Source organism: Cricetulus griseus, chromosome 5, assembly GCF_003668045.3.
Source record: "Cricetulus griseus strain 17A/GY chromosome 5, alternate assembly CriGri-PICRH-1.0, whole genome shotgun sequence".
Lineage (NCBI taxonomy): Eukaryota > Metazoa > Chordata > Mammalia > Rodentia > Cricetidae > Cricetulus > Cricetulus griseus.
Window position 1 is genome coordinate 182,358,987 of NC_048598.1, and position 18,785 is coordinate 182,377,771.

The 18,785-nt window shown below is 53.2% G+C and overlaps 2 protein-coding genes across 11 annotated transcripts in view; one reads left to right on the forward strand and one right to left on the reverse strand.

The window, feature by feature from the left end:
* The first annotated feature begins 2,122 nt into the window (after positions 1-2,122).
* Positions 2,123-5,258, forward strand: Ckb (creatine kinase B). Its single transcript, XM_027416737.2, has 8 exons — positions 2,123-2,203; positions 2,466-2,685; positions 2,872-3,026; positions 3,103-3,235; positions 3,395-3,566; positions 4,360-4,483; positions 4,608-4,797; positions 4,880-5,258. The coding sequence occupies exons 2-8, from the start codon at positions 2,493-2,495 to the stop codon at positions 5,056-5,058; spliced, it is 1,146 nt and encodes a 381-aa protein (XP_027272538.1). The 5' UTR covers positions 2,123-2,203; positions 2,466-2,492; the 3' UTR covers positions 5,059-5,258.
* Positions 5,259-16,417: 11,159 nt separating this feature from the next.
* The window catches only part of Mark3 (microtubule affinity regulating kinase 3), an 88,590-nt gene continuing 86,222 nt past the window's right edge, over positions 16,418-18,785 (reverse strand). For 5 of the 10 annotated variants that reach the window (XM_027416700.2, XM_035445345.1, XM_027416697.2 and 2 more), the window contains 2 exons: positions 17,404-17,445; positions 16,418-17,219 (listed from right to left, as the gene is read on the reverse strand). In XM_027416700.2, coding sequence (XP_027272501.1) covers positions 16,874-17,219; positions 17,404-17,445 — 388 coding nt within the window. In that variant the 3' untranslated portion in view covers positions 16,418-16,873. The remainder of the gene's footprint in view (positions 17,220-17,403; positions 17,446-18,785) is intronic. The other 5 variants (XM_027416704.2, XM_027416701.2, XM_027416698.2 and 2 more) reach the window with 1 other exon arrangement.

The following is an 18,785-nucleotide window of genomic DNA, read 5'->3' on the forward strand; positions in this document are numbered from 1 at the left end:
CAACACCAACGCCTGGCTAGCTATGTTGTTTGTTTGTTTTTTGTTTTTTTGTTTTCAAGATAGGGTTTCTCTGTATTGCTTTAGAGGCTGTCCTGGAACTCGCTATGTAGACCAGGCCTAGTCTCGAACTTCCAGAGATCCACCTGCCTCTGCCTCCCAAGTGCTGGGATTAAAGGTGTGCGCCACAAATGCCCAGCACACATACCTTCTTATATGGAGTTTTTTCTTTTTTCTTTTTTCTTTTTTTTTGGTTTTTCGAGACAGGGTTTCTCTGTGGCTTTGGAGGCTGTCCTTGAACTAGCTCTTGTAGACCAGGCTGACCTTGAACTCACAGAGATCCGCCTGCCTCTGTCTCCGGAGTGCTGGGATTAAAGGCGTGCACCACCAACGCCCAGCCTTACAGGGAGTTTTATTTGGCCTAAAAATAGTGACTTGATCTGGGTGTGGTAGTTCAACCCTATAACACCATAACTGGGGAGCTGAGACAGGAGAAGCCTGGTTTGCAGGCTCTTGTCTCAAAACAGAAGCGGTCCAAGCTGGCCAAGGCGAGTGAGAGAACAGGTGGAGTCCCCGAGTGGCTCTGAGGAGAGAGTACAGCCCCACCGCAGCTTGGCTTTCCACGCTTGCCCAGACAGAGGCGGGCAGGGCCGCGAGTTCTTTGCTCCAGAGCCTTCTGCTGAAGCACCTGCACATTCTCTCAAGCCTGGAATTCCCTCATCCCTCCCTCATTCCTCATTTGCTCGGGGCAGCCCGCCTCCAGCAGAAAGGCAGTGATCCTGTGCCCCGTGCGCATTGCATCTGGGTACCTGGGCTGGCTCATTGTGAAAGGAGCGAGGAATTCTGTCAAACAAATGCATCAGGATAAGAAGTTCTCTGGTTCTTGCTTTATTTGTGCAGCCGCGAGTGAGTGAGGGCTCACTCGCCCCATAAAGCCCCATAAAGCTCACGTCTGCTGTCTGCTTTTTACCCACGGCACCATCCACCACCATTCTGCGCCCTTTCTACCAACGGCCAGTGTCCTCCCCATCTCACAGATGAGCTTCAGGTCCCATGCGACCGTCTCTCTCCCACTGCACATTTACAGATCTGTTGGCAGAGAAGGGACACTGTCCTTTCTACAGGCTGGATTCCTAGAATTCCTGCGATTGTTAGGTCATGGAGTTAGACCATTTTTTTATTTTAATAAATACTGCCAAATTACTTTCCAGAAAAGATGGAGTGGCTGGCAGCTGCAGGCGGGGTGCAAACGCCTGTCTTCACACATTCCAATTTACAGTTGGCACTGTCTGGGGTCAGTCTTCTACAATTTCCCACACCTGGGTGTGTGGGGCTGGGGGACAGAGACTGTTTGAGCGTGCTGGTACCCAATGGCGAGCTTAGTTTTGGCTGATGCTTTCTCCACTCCCAGTTTGCCTGCTGACTGTAGGTGCTGTCTTTGTGGGTGGAGTGGTAGGAACCGCTCCCTGAGGAAAGGGCCAGGGAATGGAGGTTTGGATACTCGAAAACAGCCCCTCAGAGCTCACTGACTTGAATCTTTCAGGGTTTGGGTCCAAGGGTGTTGGCTCGGTTCCTTAGATCCCGCCCAATGTCAGAACACCCTGGGTGCTTCGGGGCTGGACCACAGCCAGACTGCGCCTCTGGTGCTGCACAAAGAACACCCAGGAGATGCCCGCGGGCACCTTGAGGAAGGTCAGTGGCTCTGTGCCATTTCGTACGGCCTGGATGCAGTGGGTGGACACCGGTCCCTAATGTTAAAGACCTGGAAGCCCTCAACAGGCCCCCTAGCCACCGCGGTCTGCCAGACAAGGCAGGAGGAGGGGAAGGCAGGAGCCCCAGTACCAGCTGGCTTTCCAGACTCAGTTTCCCGCCCCGAGGCAGTGTGTATGAGGAAGGTCCAGGATAGTAAGGGATTGGGCCTTCGTTATCCTGTGCCAGCGCCGCGGGGATAGCTTAGCTGCCCGGGGTCCAGACTCGGGGATCGCTGGGGTGGGCGGCTAGGGGATATCGAGGGCTGCTGCCAGGGACAAAGCAGCGGCACCACCCCAAAGCGCGGGCCAATGGAATGAATGGGCTATAAATAGCCGCCAATGGGCGGCTGGCGACGCGCTCCTTAAGAGCTCCGGAGCAGCGAGCCGCCGCTGTTCGTCCGCGCTGCGCCAGGAGCTGCCCAGGCACACTGCGCCCCGCTCCGTCCGGCATCCCGGTGAGCGGGTCCCAGGGTCAGGGGGGGCCGCGCGGGGCGTCACGCGGAGGGGTGCGGGACCGGGGCGTCCTTCGCGGCCGCACTGCGCGGGGCGCGCACCGCACCCACAGGGGACTGGGGATGCGCAGGCGACGGGCGCAGAGGATGCGGAGCCCGCTGACCTTGGCGGCGCCCGGGGGAAGCCTCGGGGGTCCCGAGCGACCTGCAGGTCCCCGGGGGCCGGCGGTGCGCACAGCTCCCCTGACCCTGCGCTTCCCCGCAGCCCGCCGCCGCCGCCGCCGCCGCCGCCATGCCTTTCTCCAACAGCCACAACACCCAGAAGCTGCGCTTCCCGGCCGAGGATGAATTCCCCGATCTGAGCAGCCACAACAACCATATGGCCAAGGTGCTGACCCCCGAGCTGTACGCCGAGCTCCGTGCCAAGTGCACACCGAGCGGCTTCACGTTGGACGACGCCATTCAGACCGGCGTGGACAATCCGGGTATGCGCACCCCTGTGAGCGTCAGGCTCGCGTCTCCCCGACAAACCCCCAGGACGAGGGTCCCCCTGCCCTTCCCGCAACCTCCGGCGGGCTGGGGTCCGGTCTTCCCCCTTCCCGCGCTGCAGAGGCCTCAGCAGCTCGCTCCAGCCTGGCGGTGACGTCAGTGTCGCCGCGCCCCTCCCCCAGGCCACCCGTACATCATGACCGTGGGTGCGGTGGCGGGCGACGAGGAGACTTACGACGTGTTCAAGGACCTCTTCGACCCCATCATTGAGGACCGGCACGGCGGCTACCAGCCCAGCGATGAGCACAAGACCGACCTGAACCCCGAGAACCTGCAGGTGAGGGGCGGCCGGGCCGGGCCGGGCCGGGGAAGGGGGCTGGGCGCTCACTGCCGCCACCACTGTGTGTCCCCAGGGCGGCGATGACCTGGACCCCAACTACGTGCTGAGCTCGCGGGTGCGCACGGGCCGCAGCATCCGCGGCTTCTGTCTGCCCCCGCACTGCAGCCGCGGGGAGCGCCGCGCCATCGAGAAGCTGGCGGTGGAAGGTAGGGTCCGGTCGGGTCGGGTCGGGTGTCACCGGCGCGCGTCTCCCCGGGGCACGGGCAGGGTCCCGGGTCCAGCCTCCAGCGGGGGCACTCGCTGCCTGCGGAGCGGCGGCGGGGGGCTCGCTCGCCCACCGGGGCCTTGAACTCTGCACCCCGCAGCCCTGTCCAGCCTGGACGGAGACCTGTCCGGCAGGTACTACGCGCTCAAGAGCATGACCGAGGCCGAGCAGCAGCAGCTCATTGACGACCACTTCCTCTTCGACAAGCCCGTGTCGCCGCTGCTGCTGGCCTCTGGCATGGCCCGCGACTGGCCGGATGCTCGCGGCATATGGTACGAGCCCTCCCCGCCTCAGCCCTCGGAGGGTGGGGTCAGGCCGGCGCTCCTGGTCCCCTGCCGCGTCAGCCTGTCCCAGCCCTCGGCAGGTGACCTTGGTCCCGCAGGTGTGACATGCCTGCGCTGCGGGAGGCCGCAGTCTCCAGGGACTCAAGGGTGGGGACCGGTCTCCCGGGAGCCGGCGCTTCTTGTTTTCTCTGCTCCTTCTCACTCCCGACCCGCAGGGACTCTGCCAGGCGCCGGTGACGCAAAAGCCTCCGCACCCGTCCCTCCGTCCCCGCTGGGCTCCTACCCCTGCGGACTGTGAGGGCGGAGGTGTGGAGGTGTGCTTCCTCCGCTGGGGTGGGCTGCTCCCCTGCTCAGCCCCTTGCAGCCACACACCGCGCGATTGGTGACTGGGGTGTGTGAGTGAGTGTGAGATTGATTGGTGACTGGGGTGTGCGTGTGAGTGTGAGATTGATTGGTGACTGGGGTGTGCGTGTGAGTGTGAGATTGATTGGTGACTGGGGTGTGTGAGTGAGTGTGAGATTGATTGGTGACTGGGGTGTGAGTGTGAGATTGATTGGTGACTGGGGTGTGTGTGTGTGTGTGGTTCCCCGCTCGCCCTGCCTTCCTCCAGTGTGGGCTTACTTGGGAGTGAGTCTTGTGACAGCCACACTCGCTAGAATAAGCACCTCCATGACTTGGGAAGCTCTTTGTTTGAGGTCACCTACCTACGGTGTCTTTGGGTGAGATCTAAGACCGTACTGGGGGGGGGGAGCGCTTTGGCTTGACTGTACCCCTCCCCTAGGCACAATGATAACAAGACTTTCCTGGTGTGGATCAACGAGGAGGACCACCTGCGGGTCATCTCCATGCAGAAGGGGGGCAACATGAAGGAAGTGTTCACCCGATTCTGCACTGGCCTCACCCAGGTCACTCTGAGGGCTTGGTGCCGGGGAGGGGTCGGGGCAGATCCCAGAGTCCACGTCTCCCTCCCGGGGTCCCTGAGGGCTTCCAGCCAGGCTTCCCTCCGAACTCTGCCTTCTCCACCTCCAGATCGAAAATCTCTTCAAGTCTAAGAACTACGAGTTCATGTGGAACCCTCACCTGGGCTACATCCTCACGTGCCCATCCAACCTGGGCACCGGGCTGCGGGCCGGCGTGCACATCAAGCTGCCCCACCTGGGCAAGCACGAGAAGTTCTCGGAGGTGCTCAAGCGGCTGCGGCTTCAGAAGCGAGGCACAGGTGAGGGGCCGTCGTCACAGGTGCGGGCAGAAGGTTCGGGTTTCCTCAGTCCTGCCCACCTGCCTGTCCTCTGTCCCCCCAGGTGGTGTGGACACCGCCGCAGTCGGCGGAGTTTTCGACGTCTCCAACTCGGACCGCCTGGGCTTCTCGGAGGTGGAGCTGGTGCAAATGGTGGTGGACGGAGTGAAACTGCTTATTGAGATGGAACAGCGGCTCGAGCAGGGTCAGGCTATCGATGACCTCATGCCTGCCCAGAAGTGAAGCCTGGCCCTCGCCACCACCAGCCCGCCGCTTCCTAACTTAATACCCGGGCAGCGCCCGCCATGCATCCCTGATGTTTGCCGCCTGGCGGCCGAGCCCTTAGCCTCGCTGTAGAGACTTGTCGCCCTGGGTAGAGTTTATTTTTTTGATGGCTAAGCTGTTGCTGACACTGAAATAAACTAGGGTTTGGCCTGCCCTGAGTTGTGCCTCTACTTTCCTAGGGACAGTGATGCGGGTGTGTGGCTTGGCCGTTAGTGTCAACTAAAGATGGCATATATTAGGTGTATATGGTGGGGAAGGAGGGAGGGGCTCTCAAGGCTCTCCATTCCAGCCTGAGCATCTAAGGACACTCGTGCTTGCAGGGTGGAGCCTAGTGTTTCCTCAGCTCCAGTCAGAGGGAGGGAGTCAGAAACTTGACACACTCCCAGGTCCTTTCTGCTGTCTTCACCGCAGCCTGAGGATTATAGTTCCACCCCTGCTTCCTCTCCCCTCCAGGCCCATCCCTCTCCACCTACTCCAGCTCCCAAATAACCCTTTCTCCCCCTGCCTCCTAAAGCTTCCATCCTCCACTTGGTCCCTAGGCCCAGCCCTCCAGCTCCATCCAGATTGCAGCAGGGTCCTCCCAGTCTAGTTCCTTCCATTTGCAGCTTGCTCTCCAGGGCCCTGGTGGTTGGGAGGAGGCCGCCCTCTCCCTGCTCCCACTCATCCAGTTTTTGTGCCACGTCATCTAGGAGACAGGATAGAGACTCTGCTGTGACCTATCCATGCGCAAGTCAAGGGAAAGGGATTCCAAGGCTCTCATCAGGGGCCCTGGGCCGTCTAAAGAGACATCTTCCTGGTGGCTTACCCAGCCGGGCCCCTTGAACAGATCTGGCCCACATTTGAAAGCTGAGAAAGGACCACGTCAACCCAGGGGCTGGAACTACAGTTCCCCACCCCCACAGTGCCTCTTCCAAGACGTTAGTCTTGTGCTGCCACCTACTGGTCATGGGCATGACATGCTTGCTCACTAAAGATCTTGGACATTAGGACATGGCCACCTCAGACTCCAGGCCCAGAACCAGTAGGCTGGAAGGCAGCATTGAGCTGTGAGCTACAGAAGTGTGTCCCAGCTGCTTCTGTAGCCAGGTTCCAGCTATGGTCTCATCTAGGTGGTGTGCAGGCTGGGGAGGGCCCTCGTGTGGAGCATGACCTCTGGAGTACTTAATGTCAGAATCGGAAGGGCATCCACCTCATTGGATAGGCTGCGCGCAGGACAGCGCCAGTCCCCTGAAAGTGCAGAGGGCCCGGGATCTCTGCATGCCTCCTTAGTGTCCAGGGATAGCACTCCTCTCCTTGGATGCCCTAATTAGTTCCCAGCTAGCACTTTTGTCAGGAAAGCCTGGGCCCCAGACTAGACTAGGATGGGGGCTGGCGCAGCTGCACTGTAGACTTCAGTTTGGTGACAAACAGCAGCCTTGGAAGCATCTCCATGTTTTTGACAGGGAAGGATGCAGGCAATAAGATAGGGACAGTAGGCACAAGGGGACATGTATGGCCCAAACTCTCCATGTCTGCTGCTACACCCTGAAAACCAGAATGACGAGGTGAAACACAGTGCCCTGCAATGAGGTCTATCTCCCCATAACTACGTAGCCCAGGCCTATGAATTTCCCAAATGGAACACTCACTGACTGCCCTTCCTCCTGCACCTTGAGCCCAGCAGGTTCTCCTGTTGGTTGAAGCCCCTTATCACCAGCAGGGTTAGGGCCAATTACCTCGACTGTGGCTGGGATGAGACAGACCCCACTACACTGGAAGTGGGCACAGCCCTGAGCATCTTTCTCCCCTACCAAACCCTGAGGATGCAGAGGGCTGCAGCCAGAAACCTGACTCGTCTAGGCAGGCCTCACCACATTCCTGGTGCTTGTATCCCGGCTGTGCTGCGACTTCCACTGTAAGCGGCACTGGAGCTGGGGCCCAAACAGGGTTTGTATATTCACCACTCGGATGGCTCCTCCTGCCTGCGCTCACCACACCTATGGGACTTCTTCCCAAACCCACACAGCCTTCCTCTTCCTCTGGATCTGAGATTCAAATGAAGTCGCTGGGCTTGGCTTCCCCCTGCTGGGGTGGATGGAACCTGGGGGTGGGTGTGGAGAGGAAGGCGCTGTGCTCCTAGGCAGCAGGGGTGGAGGCACAGCTCCCCAGGGCACCCTGGTCACGATGCCCATCCCACACACCTGGGAACACCCTGATTTCTTGCCAGAAACAGCCAGAGAAGGATTTCAAGTTGGAGCCACCAACACTGCTTGGGGTAGGGGTAGTCCTTTGATGGCGTGAGTGCTCTGTCCACTGAGACATCTTTAAGTGGGGTTCCTGACATCTAGCCTCCCTCTCCCCCATGTTACTAGAACCCCCCAGACCCCACCTTGGTGCTGGTAGAATTTCTAGACATGGGCCCAGGAAGACTGCGATCCTACAGAAATAACTAGGAAAGAACTGGTCAGGGCTGTTTACCTGCAAAAACAAACAAATAAACAAACAAAAAACAAAAATCAAAACCAAACACACACATACACACACACAAACCCTCAGCCAACCCCACCCCTCCTACTTCATGCAGGCAAACTCCACACTGCTGTATAGACAGGCTGTGGAAGCAGAGAAGCAAGCACGGGTTATAAAACAGCTCGTACTGAGATCCCACACAGATTATGTATGGAAAAACCCCCAGAACAGTCGTCGGCTGTGGGTGGTGGGGAAACAGGTGATTTCCTTCTTTATACTTCTTTTTCCAGATTCCCTCCAGCTAACATGTATTGCTTATATAAGGCAATGCTTTTTGCCCTGTTGAGGGTCAAACTCAGGGCTTTGCACATGCTAGCTAAGTGCTCTGTCACTGCGCTATGTCCCCAGCCCTCTTTATGTCTGAGATGACTTTGAACTTTTGATCCTCCTGCCCCCACGGACCAGTGGCTGTGGGGGCTTTGCACTAGTTAGTATTCTGCTGACTGAGCTAAGCCCCAGCTCTGCCCCAGTAAAATTGGGAATGTTTTTCTTTTCTTTTCTTCTATTTATAAATTTTAAGAATTTAGTGTGTCACAGTTGGTGGAACCCTCCCCTGATGGGGAAACTGAGGCTCAGAAAAGCCTAAGTTTAGGTGGAGTGGGGCTCAGGTTAGCCTAGTTAGGGGCTTACTTTCCTTACTTTCCCTGCTCTTTAACTCTTAGGGCTTTCAGGACTCCTCAGGGGTGGGTCCTGCTCCTCCCAGTAGTTTAGAAGGCTGCAATTGCCCAGTCCCTTACACTGCACTTTTCTGACCCAGCCTGGTACTTAACAAGCCTCCCAGATGCCCAAGGCAGCTACACATTGTACTCACGGGGTTTCAACTTAAATCTGTCTTCTGCCAGCAAAAAGAGAAGCCACCCGACGAGTGGGAGACAGCCCAAGAAGCAAGGCTTTTTTACCAGGAGGCTGGGTCCCACGTCTGAGTCAGGCAACTTCCCGCCTCATTTTAACACTGCTTTCTGCTTTGCTGAGGACACAGAGCAAGGGCTTTGGCTGGGGCTCAGAAGCCCTGAGTTATATGCCTTGTCAGATACTGTCTCCACTTAAAAGCTGAACAGTAGCTGGGTGTGGTGGCACACACCTTTAGTCACAGCACTAGGGAGGCAGGTCTGTGTTTGAGGCCAGTCTGGTCTACACAGTGAGTTCCAGGCCAGCCAGGACTCTAAGTACTCATGGCTTATGGTCGGTCCCCTGGTAGCCACAAAGTTTTGGTCTTTAGGTTGGCTAGGACTAAGCTAAGATTGACATTTAAGCAGCCACCTTGGGATGTGAATAAGGCACATGGCAGGCCGGAACCTTGTGTTAGTGCCACCCTAGTCACTAGGTCCTAGTGGAAACTTGTGAGGTGCTCAAATCACTCCTGGAAAAAGAGATCAACTGGGACTGTGGTCCAAGGCTCGAAAAGGCAGCTTCAGCACAGAGCAGGGCTGCCTGGAGGTCACTGGGGTTGGAATGTGGGTGGAATGAAGACCGACCTGGCTCTGGGTGGCCTGGAGGCCTGTCCACACTTAGATGACTCATTAGATTGGTCCGATGGTGTCAGGGTCTGTTTGGTGGCTTTGTGTCTAGCTCACCACAAGGCTCCATTTTGCATAGTCTACAATGCCTATACAAGCAAAGGGGGTCCCTGCTCCAGTGGACTCTGGGCCTGGTTCACTTTCTCCTTAGCCTGTGTTCTTGGTCATTTCTTCATCCTGGTGCTGACAAGCAGTGTGCTCACCACACCAAGCTTGTTCCATTTAAAATAAAGTCTAGTTCAGAAAACAGACCTTGACCACTCACTAGCCCTGTGAATATGGAAGGGGCTCGGATGGACCAGATGGTCAGACATAAACGTAGCTCATCCCATCCAGACCTGGACTTGTGGGCTCTGGCCTGACAGGGACCAACTGTGCTGCTGCCTGGGCCAGAGGCCTCACCTCTTCCTTAGTCCTGGAGAGAGAAAGGAGGGACCAGGTACTGCTTTTCTCTGGCCTCCAGTCAAGGATGACAAGACTTCTTTAGCAGAGTCCCAGTGTTTGCTTAAGCTCATTAGTGACATCTCATTCCATAATGCAACCCTGCAAAAGGTGTGGGTCACTTACTGGGACCAGAGAAAAGGATGAGCAGTGTGGCTGCTATGGGTGACAGAAAGGGGTCCCTAGGACTCACGGGTTGGGGGGAGCGGTGTGGCTAGTGGGCTGGGGCTCAACCCTGGGAGAGCTGAGCTGTGTGTACAGGAGTCTGGCCTGTAAGAGGGTGGGGAGTGGCAGGGTAGTCTGGATTGGGGCCTCCTGAGGTTGGAAGGGCCGCTTTGAGGCTCCTCTACCCAGGACTTCTGGTACTGTGCCAATGAAAATGACTATCTGCTACTTCCACGACTGCTTTGAGAATGTGTCTGCACGGCCCACGCCTGCTGGCAGCTCTCTTGAGGAGGCAAGCCAGTGCAGATCTTGTTCTAGAAGGCGTGGCAGAGTCAGGCTGCATGTCAGGCCTTTCCTCCAGATCCCTGGAGCCAGTCAACCCCTACAGTGGGGTCTGTCTTGGTCTGGGAACGGCATAAGGCATACGTATTCCCCAAGGAGCTAGGTCACTCCCTGCTGAAGTACTAAGGACAGAATACCCTAAGAGAAGTGCATTGTCTCAGACATACCTAACTGGGAACTTGCTGGTGTCATGGCCCCACAGAGCATGCGTGGGAGATGAGCTGGGCTCTGTGCCCGCTTCCCACCTAGTGTTCCTCCCTCTAGACTCACCGTGCCTGGCGTCTCTGCCTTTGTCCCACTGGGGCTACCAGTCTGCCCCTCTCAGCCTGGATACTGAGCTTCTCAATAAGGGAGTCTACATCTTGTCCATTTTGTATCTCTAGGATCAGAGTAGCCCCCTCCCTTAGCCATCCCTCAAAATCAACAAAGAGATACATTGTATGACTGGCAAAGGGCCAGGAGCAGTTACCTAACAGAAACAAAATCTCCATTTTCTTTTGTCTTCTGATTTTAATGCAATCTTCAATACTTGAGTCCTGATACTTAAGCTCCCAAGACAGAAGACTCTGTGGGGCAGTTCAGGAAGTAGATGTCCTCTAGGAAAAAGAAGGAGCTGTCCAGCTTCCTGCGTCCCTGGACAATGCTGAGGGTCTGGCACTGAAGGTGTGACAGGAGGGAGGTACAAAAGATCAAGGGATGGGAGAGTTCAGACACTGGACATGGCTAGAGCGTTAGTATGCACAGGGCCAGTCAGGGCGAAGGCCACAGCAGTACTTGTTTCTCATTTATGTGCATTGGTGTCTTGCCATGGGTGTTAGGTCCCCTGGAACTGGAGTACAGTTGTGAGCAGCCATATACGTACTGGGAATTGAACCTGGGTCCTCTGGAGGAGCAGTCAGTGTTCTTAACCACTGTTCTTAACACTGGCCCCTCCATGGGGCCCAAGGGCCAGGGTTACTACTTTTTAGGTTGAGATCCAAATGGTAGCTGGGCGGTGGTGGTACACGTCTTTGATCTCAGTGCTCTGGAGGCAGCAAATGTTTTTTTTTTTTTTTAATAATTGATTTAACTTCATTTTATGTGCATTGGGTGAAAGCATCAAGTCCCCTGGAAGTGAAGTTTTAGATGGTTGTGAGCAGACATGCTCTGGAGGAGCAGCCAGTGCTCTTAACCATTGAGCCATCTCTCCAGCCCTCGAGGCAAATGTTCTTAACTGCTGAGCAATCTTCCCAGTCCGTTTGTCTTTCTTATAGTGAGACTCCCAAAGGCCCCCAATTTAATCAATGACTTATTTAATCAATAAGTAAGGAGCTCTGGGCTTGCAAGCAGACAGCTTAACCACAGCTGACACAAGAAGATCCACAGCCAACCAAAGTCAGTGCCAGGGGGAAAACAAAACAAAACCACAGTGGTGCATTTCCTTGGCCAGTGTTAGGTCTAATCCACAGTTCAGGGTGAGCCCTGGGACAGATCAGGCTTTCTCATGGAGGAGGGCCATGGGGGACATGGCCTGTGATGTGAGGAAACACTGGCCCCTCCATGGGGCCCAAGGGCCAGGGTTACTACTTTTTAGGTTGAGATCCAAATGGTAGCTGGGCGGTGGTGGTACACGTCTTTGATCTCAGTGCTCTGGAGGCAGAGGCAGGCAGATATCTGAGTTCCAGGCCAGCCTGGTCTACAAAATGCATTCCAGGTCAGCCAGGGCTACACAGAGAAAACCTGTCTCAAACACCCCTTCACTTGAAAAAAACGAAATCCAAATGGTACAAGACACCGGAGATGGATGATAAAAAGTAGGTATCCTAGATGCTTACATCGTCATTCCAGTATTTATGAAGACTGCATTAAGTTTGGGACTAGACCAAGCCACATGTCGAGTTCCAGCACAGCATGCCCTGCAAAACAAACCAAACATACAAAAAACAAACAGCAAACTGCAAAATCATCAAAAGAACAGGCAGCTTGGTGGAGGTCAAAGCGACAACCTCTGGGTCTCCGCCCACTGTCCCACAGGAAGGGCTCTTATGGCTGGAAGTCAGGATGAGATGGGTAAACCGACCCCACAACTGTTGCCTGTCTGGGGAGGACGGGGAGAGGCCATTCAGCCACCGAGGCTGTCCTGCCCCTTTGAGACATCTAGAACATCTTTATCACTTCTGCACACCCCCACTCTGCACCTCTGGCTGGCGCTATTCTAGGTACTGGGGATGAAGGAAAAAGGAGCTGAAGCTCCTCCACCCTATGTGGCCTTACACTGTAGGGTGGGGAGGGCAAACGGCCCACACTTGGTAGACTGTTTAAAGTCCACAGTTAATTGTGGACTGCCAGTGTGGGGAACAGTCCTGCAAGGAGCACGTCTGAGGAGCAGACAGCATCCCACTTGGCTACACCTGTGCACTAGGCTCACTGCCTCTCCCCCGGCCCCTCTCAGGAGGACTTCACTGTGAAGTCCCACTGTCCTGAAAGTTGATTTGTAGATCAGAGATGATCCTGAATTTCCTCCACTCCCCCAAGTGGTTATTTAAATAACTGGCATCCAAACCCAGGCTAGGATGTGCTCTGCTAGAGTCGCGCCCTGGCACATTCTGTCAGGGCTCTTGCAGAGTGGCTCTGATGTGCAGGCTGGCTGTCTGGTCCTCGTCCGTCCAGCAGGCCCAAGTTAGATGTTACTGTCTTTTTTTGTTTGTTTTGTGAGCTAAGGTCTCATTCACTGTGTAGCCCTGGCTGGCACGGAACTCAGAGATCTGGCGGCCTCTGCCTCCCAAGTGCTGGGACGGAAGCTGTGCCCCACCACAGGCCGTACACTGACTTTTGGAGGTGGTGGGTGGGAGGGTTAGAACTATCAGTGTGCAGAGTGGAGTCTGGACTGAGCTCAGTGGCACCAGCATGTTTAAGGCTTTTGATTCAACCCTCAGAAAACCTCCCCCTCCCTCTCTCCCTCAAAAACAAAACAAAACAAAAAAATCCAGTGTTTGCCAGGCAGTGGTGGGTGGCCCACACCTTTAATCCCAGCACTGGGGAGGCAGAGGCAGGTGGATCTCTGAGTTTGAGACCAGCCTGGTCTACATAGTAAGTTCCAGGACAGCTAGGGCTATAAACAGAGGGAGAGGTGGAAACCTTGTCTGGGGAGGAGCAGAGAGGCAAAATATACAATGCTTATCCAGACATGGAGGTACACTCTACCAATAGTTTAAGATAGCTCCAGGCTATATGAGGTACTCTCTGAAAAACAAACAAAAACAAAAACAAATCAAAGGAATCTGTACATCAGCCTGTCAGACCTAGCACGGCACACATGCCACCCACTCTCTTTGTGTCCTAGTCAGGGTCTTGTTCTGAACAGCTGTCTTGAAGAGCAGTATGTCTGCTACAGGACTCGTGAGCTGGTGTACTGGGACTACTTATGACCACACCAACCATCTGAGGACTGAGAACAGAAGCGTGCACCACCACAACAGGCTCTAATTCATTTTCGGCAAAGGTGCTGGCCTCCGGGTAGAATGCATTTTGAAATGGTCCCGCTTCAGAATGGTACTCCCTCTCCCTGGGCCTTTTCACACCCGAGACCCTCTGCTACGTCAACCAGAGGGAAGAAACGGGGCACCTTTGCATAGACTGGTTGTCTGCTTGCTTGCAAAGAATGTCATATACCTCAAGCTGCCCTTTAGCACCTGACACTTGCCCCCCCCCCCAAGTGCCGGGGTTACATGGAGCCTCAGATCTCTGCACAGTAGGCCAGCATTTCTGGAGATGAAAAGAAGTCCTAGGAGCCTGGTGCTTTTTTGTTTGTTTTGGTTTTTTTTAATGATAGGAAAGTTAGCATTTTAACCCTAGTCAGGGGACCATACTGCCTGCCAGGTTCCCTAACTAACTTGAGATACTCCCAGAAAGTAGACAAGAAAAAAAAAATTATATGGCATTGTCTAGGTCTGAAACGACATTCAATATTAATGCTTTATTTTGGACTTTGAAGAAAGGACATGTCCGTCACCCCCCTCCCCCCCAATTTGTGATACAGCAGACTTCTAGCACCATACTGGCTTTGAGAATATAACAATGAAAAAGCAGTTAACAGCCTTTTTTTATTTATTTATTTATTTTTTTGGGCCCTGGCTAGCATGCTACCTAGACTAGTCGGGCCTCAGCTGAGAGATCTATCCTCCTCTGCCTCCAGAGTGTTGAGATTAAAGTTGTATACCATCAGACCCAGCATGAACCCCATTTTAACAGACCTCTCTACCTGGGTATTGTCTGTGGGGATGTCCTGATTGTATTTCTAGGGCAGGATTCTTTCTCCCTCCCCATAGGGTTTCTCTGTGTAAAAGCCCTGGCTGTCAGGGAACTCAGAAAATCGCCTGCCTCTGCCTCCCGAGTGCTGGGATTAAGGCATGCACCACCACCCACCGCCATGCTCCTAGGGCAGGATTCTTTGAGATGGTGTCCTTACTAGGTAGTCCTGGTTGTCAAGGACCTCGCTACAGAGATTGGCCTACTTTGTCCTCCCAGGTGCTTTGATGGAAGGCACTTCACACCACACCTAGCAAGATTCATGGAGCAAGAGCTAGTCATGACCCTTAAGGAACAGCTCAGAAGCGCTGCCTTGATGAGGAAAGTGCTGTTTAGCAAAGATACAGAGACCAAGAACACCACTGAGCACAGTCTGCAGGTGTAACTCAGAGAAGTCCATGTGTACCTGGACAGTACCCACTCTTCCACCCTGGTGGGCCCTGTGACCCTTTAAAACTTAAAAAAGGGTATAAACACAGCTGGCAGCAGGTCGAGAGGCCGGACACCTCCTGGCTTAGCAGGGCACTTCTCTCTAGAGGCCTTGAACCCAGGCACTAAGAGATGGATGGTTTGGCTTCAGGGTCCCAGGGCAAGCAGCTCCCCTGCAGTCATAGCAGACGTGTTGCTACTGTACTGCTGCTTGCGTGGCCTCTTCTCCCGTGACCCTCTCTTCATGATGTCAGGACTGCATTCCAGCTCTACTCAGTTTTTGTCGTCACCCACAAAGTCCTAAGGGCCCTGGGTCTCTCCCCTTTGTTTAGTCATTTGCTTCTTTCCAAACTGCTCTTCTGGGGTTCTTCCTCTCCCAAGCTTCTTGCATTTCGGTCCACAGCGGTCCGCGCAAACAGTCACCTCTGCCTTTCCCTTCTAGCCCTGGATCAATCAAGCTGCCTCACTCATGTTCTCAGAGTCCAGCTAAACCCTGGCCATGCTGTCTGAAGGCATCTGCTGGGCTTGCTTGTCCTCCATCTCTCTCCCCTTATGATGGATTCCAAAAACAGCTGCCAGAATCTTTTGCAGGCCTTGGGGACCCGTGTCCTCTGGAGTTCTCAAGATGCTCTGAAATGTATTCCACATCATTTCTCATTATAACCCATTCTAAGTCCTCACTTTTTAAAACAGCTATGTGTGTGTTAATATGCATGTGGGCACAAGTGCCCACGAAGGCCAGAAGTGTTGAATTCAACAGTGAGCTACTAGATATGAACGCTGGAAATTAAGCCGTGGCCCTCAGCAAATGCAGTGTGTAATCCTAAGTGCCCAGCAAACTTCCCACTCCTAAGCTCCCACTTCTTGTTTGTTGACTGACTGCTGGAATGTAAGTTTCAAGGAGACAGGGATCTGTATTTTCACTCATCCATGTGCCTGATCCCAGGAGACAAGACAACAAACAGCTGTGATTTAAGTGCTAGTCCAGATTTCCTGCCCCAGGTAACGCCCACCAATCAATCAACAACTAACTAACTCAATGCAACAATTTCCCTGTAACATTAAAATGTGAAACTAAGTGTCAAGTTCATTACCCTTCTCTGTATAACCATGTGGGTGTCGGAAAAAGCTGTAGGTCTGATTCATATGTGAATCACAGGAGTGAGAGGACTATCATGTATTGCATGGAAAAAACCAGCTCAGTGATGTCAGGCCTAGTGTTTCCTCACGGGAATACATGGTCCTCAGGACTAAACAGCTACCGTCCCTCCCCAGGGACCAGGAAGGCTGTGAGAGAGGGTGCTACGGACCTAAAAAGCTGGGGTCTATCCAGAGCACGCAGCACTCGGTGCTTTCCATGTGTCAAACCCATGGTGGGGGCCAGCAGCATGCATGCTTCAGGACTGCTTAGACTGGGGCTTCAATACAGCATTAGGAGACAGTGCAAGGTTTTACTGAGAAAAAGTGAATTTTTAATTGTCTTGTGAATCTACTTAGAAAAACACACACAAGCAATGTTCACAACTATAAATTTAAACCTTTTGCACTAAAAAACCAAAACAACAAAAAAAAAACCCCAAAACAAAACAAAAAACCAAAACCACAAAACAAACACAAAACCACAGGCATGAACTGTAAACCTGTATTAATTATCAACTAGTCTTAAGGTTAATTCTTAGCAGTTATTCAGTATTTTCCTTCTTGGCAATTGCAATGTTTTAGCACCAAATGATCCCCCACAGAGGTACTAGTAATGCTGGCTGCCAGTGTCAGGAGATGCTTCCAATACAGTGCTCCCCACACCCACCATCCACTCACACCACACACAGGAGTCACGTGCAGATGGGTTACACTCTGACTCCCCGGGCAATGGAAACGAGACAGAGGCACGGGGTCACAGACTTTAATGTAGTGCATTCGTAGAAAAGGCCAGCCTTCGCTCCCAGGCGTGCTCTCATCCTCAGACTTTAATGTCATGATTTAGAAGATGCAGACGTTATTGCCTAAATATTACTCTATACATTTCCATCAGTGTTCTGGAAAACACCTTAAATTGCTACTTAATTTACACCATAATTACTGGGTTACAGCTTTAGCTCATTGGCAATTTTGGAAGCAATATTTTTGAAAGCTATGGATGTCCCTGATATCCGTTTAAACCGGACTCCATTCAGAGACAGTCTTGGCAGCTTACAGACTTCCATTTCCCACTGCACCAGGTTCTCTGCGTGCCCGTCGCCATGGACACACAAGAGCAGGAAGCGCTCCCTCTGTTCATAGTCGCAGTTATTGGCGTCCAGCACTTTGCGGATCTCCCGCATCATGTCACTGGGATCCATGGAACTAGTGGTTTTCATGCTCCAGGTGAAGCGCAGTGAACGAGGTTTTGCCTCTTTGTTTTCATCCTTTTGTTCCGAAGATACATTGCGACTGAAATGCACAGGGGCAGGGTGGTTTTTAATTGCACTGGAAAAAGAACCTTTTCTACCTTAGCTAGTTGGTTACCCATTCAGCACAAATGACAATTGACCCCATGCACCTTACATACACCTAGAGGCTTACGCCTTTATCCCCGACTGCTAAACATAAAGACTGCACACACACAAAAACCTACCTGGCTGGAGAATGTTCAGGAGCAACCTGGACTGGAAATCCTCTGAAATCAGGCAAAGCAGAGACAGAGTCCACTGCTGCACTGGGGCGAGTGCTGACCTGCAACCTCCTGCTCTTTCTCCCACAGCTTCTCTGTTACTATACTTATGCTTGCCACAAGTTCCACAGAAACCAGTGCTCAGAGGTTGACTCAGAATTCCCAGCTTAGTATTACTGCTCCTTAGTTAGATGCTGAGTGCACAGCTAGGCCAGCCATTCTCTGTCACCACCATCTACCTTGTTTCTTTATTTGTTTGTAGTATTATTTATTTATTATTCTTTACTAGATGAGTGCTCTATCTGTATGTAATCCTGCATGACAGAAGATGGTTGTGAGCTGCCATGTGCTTGCTGGGAACTGAACTCAGGACTCTGGAAGAGCAACTCGTGCTCTTAGCTGCAGAGCCATCTCTCAAGCCCTTGTTGTTTTCTCTATTTTGTTAAAATTCCAATTTCATAGTTGAAAATATCCAGTTCATGCTCCTGTGGTACCAGTCACTCAGGAGCCTGAGAAAGAAGGATCACAAGAGCCCAGGAGCTTGAGGTAAGCCTGTGTAACAGTGAAGCCCATCTCAAAATAGGCAAAACCAAACTCTACGAATACCACAACTCAGATGATCTCATCCTAATAAAACAGACAGAAAAATGAAATGCTACAGCCCACTTGTCTGTGGAGAGTTGAGATGACTGGTCTGCAGGAGCCGAGGGCTCAAAGCACAGCTAAATTGCTACATTAGATACTTGCAGGTCACACAGGCAAGCACAAGCTTGGCAACATTTTTGGGATCAGGAACCCTTACTTGAGGAGGCAAAAACAGCACACAAAAAAAATAAATAAATAAAAAAAATAGGGCAGTCTCCTGGAGTCACAGGAAGAAGAGTAAGACAGGGCAGACCAGGAGGACTGAATACCCACAACTTAGTAAAGTTCAGTGGAATCAGAGGCAGAGATGTGTGTTTGCGTGTGTGCTTTCCTTTTTTGTGGAGATGGGGTTTCATGAGGCTCAGACGGCCCTGACCTCCTGGTCTCCCTGCTCCACATCCCAAGTACTAGGACTACAGGTGTATGCTACTGTGCTTGCTGAGTTTTGTCTTGAATAGGGACAATGCTACCGAATGCACAGAGGCAGGAAGTGCAGAATGCAATCAAGACCCATCATATTGGGTCAGAGTGGCATAGATAAAACCACTGGTCCTTAGAGAGCGCTTGCATGGCAAACTTTATCTCTTTCCATACCAGGAAGTAGGTTCCATCATCACCTTCCTGTTGTGGATGGGGCAACACATAAGGGAAGGCAAAGCTGGCTCTAAGATGGGACATGCCTGGGAGGAGACCCTTGAAAC

Coding starts and splice junctions, on each gene's coding strand:
- Ckb (XM_027416737.2), top strand. CDS start 2,493: ATGCCTTTCTCCAACAGCCACAACACCCAGAAGCTGCGCTTCCCGGCC. Junction 4,484..4,607: donor TCTGCACTGGCCTCACCCAG/GTCACTCTGAGG, acceptor CTCCACCTCCAG/ATCGAAAATCTCTTCAAGTC. Junction 4,798..4,879: donor GCTTCAGAAGCGAGGCACAG/GTGAGGGGCCGT, acceptor CTGTCCCCCCAG/GTGGTGTGGACACCGCCGCA.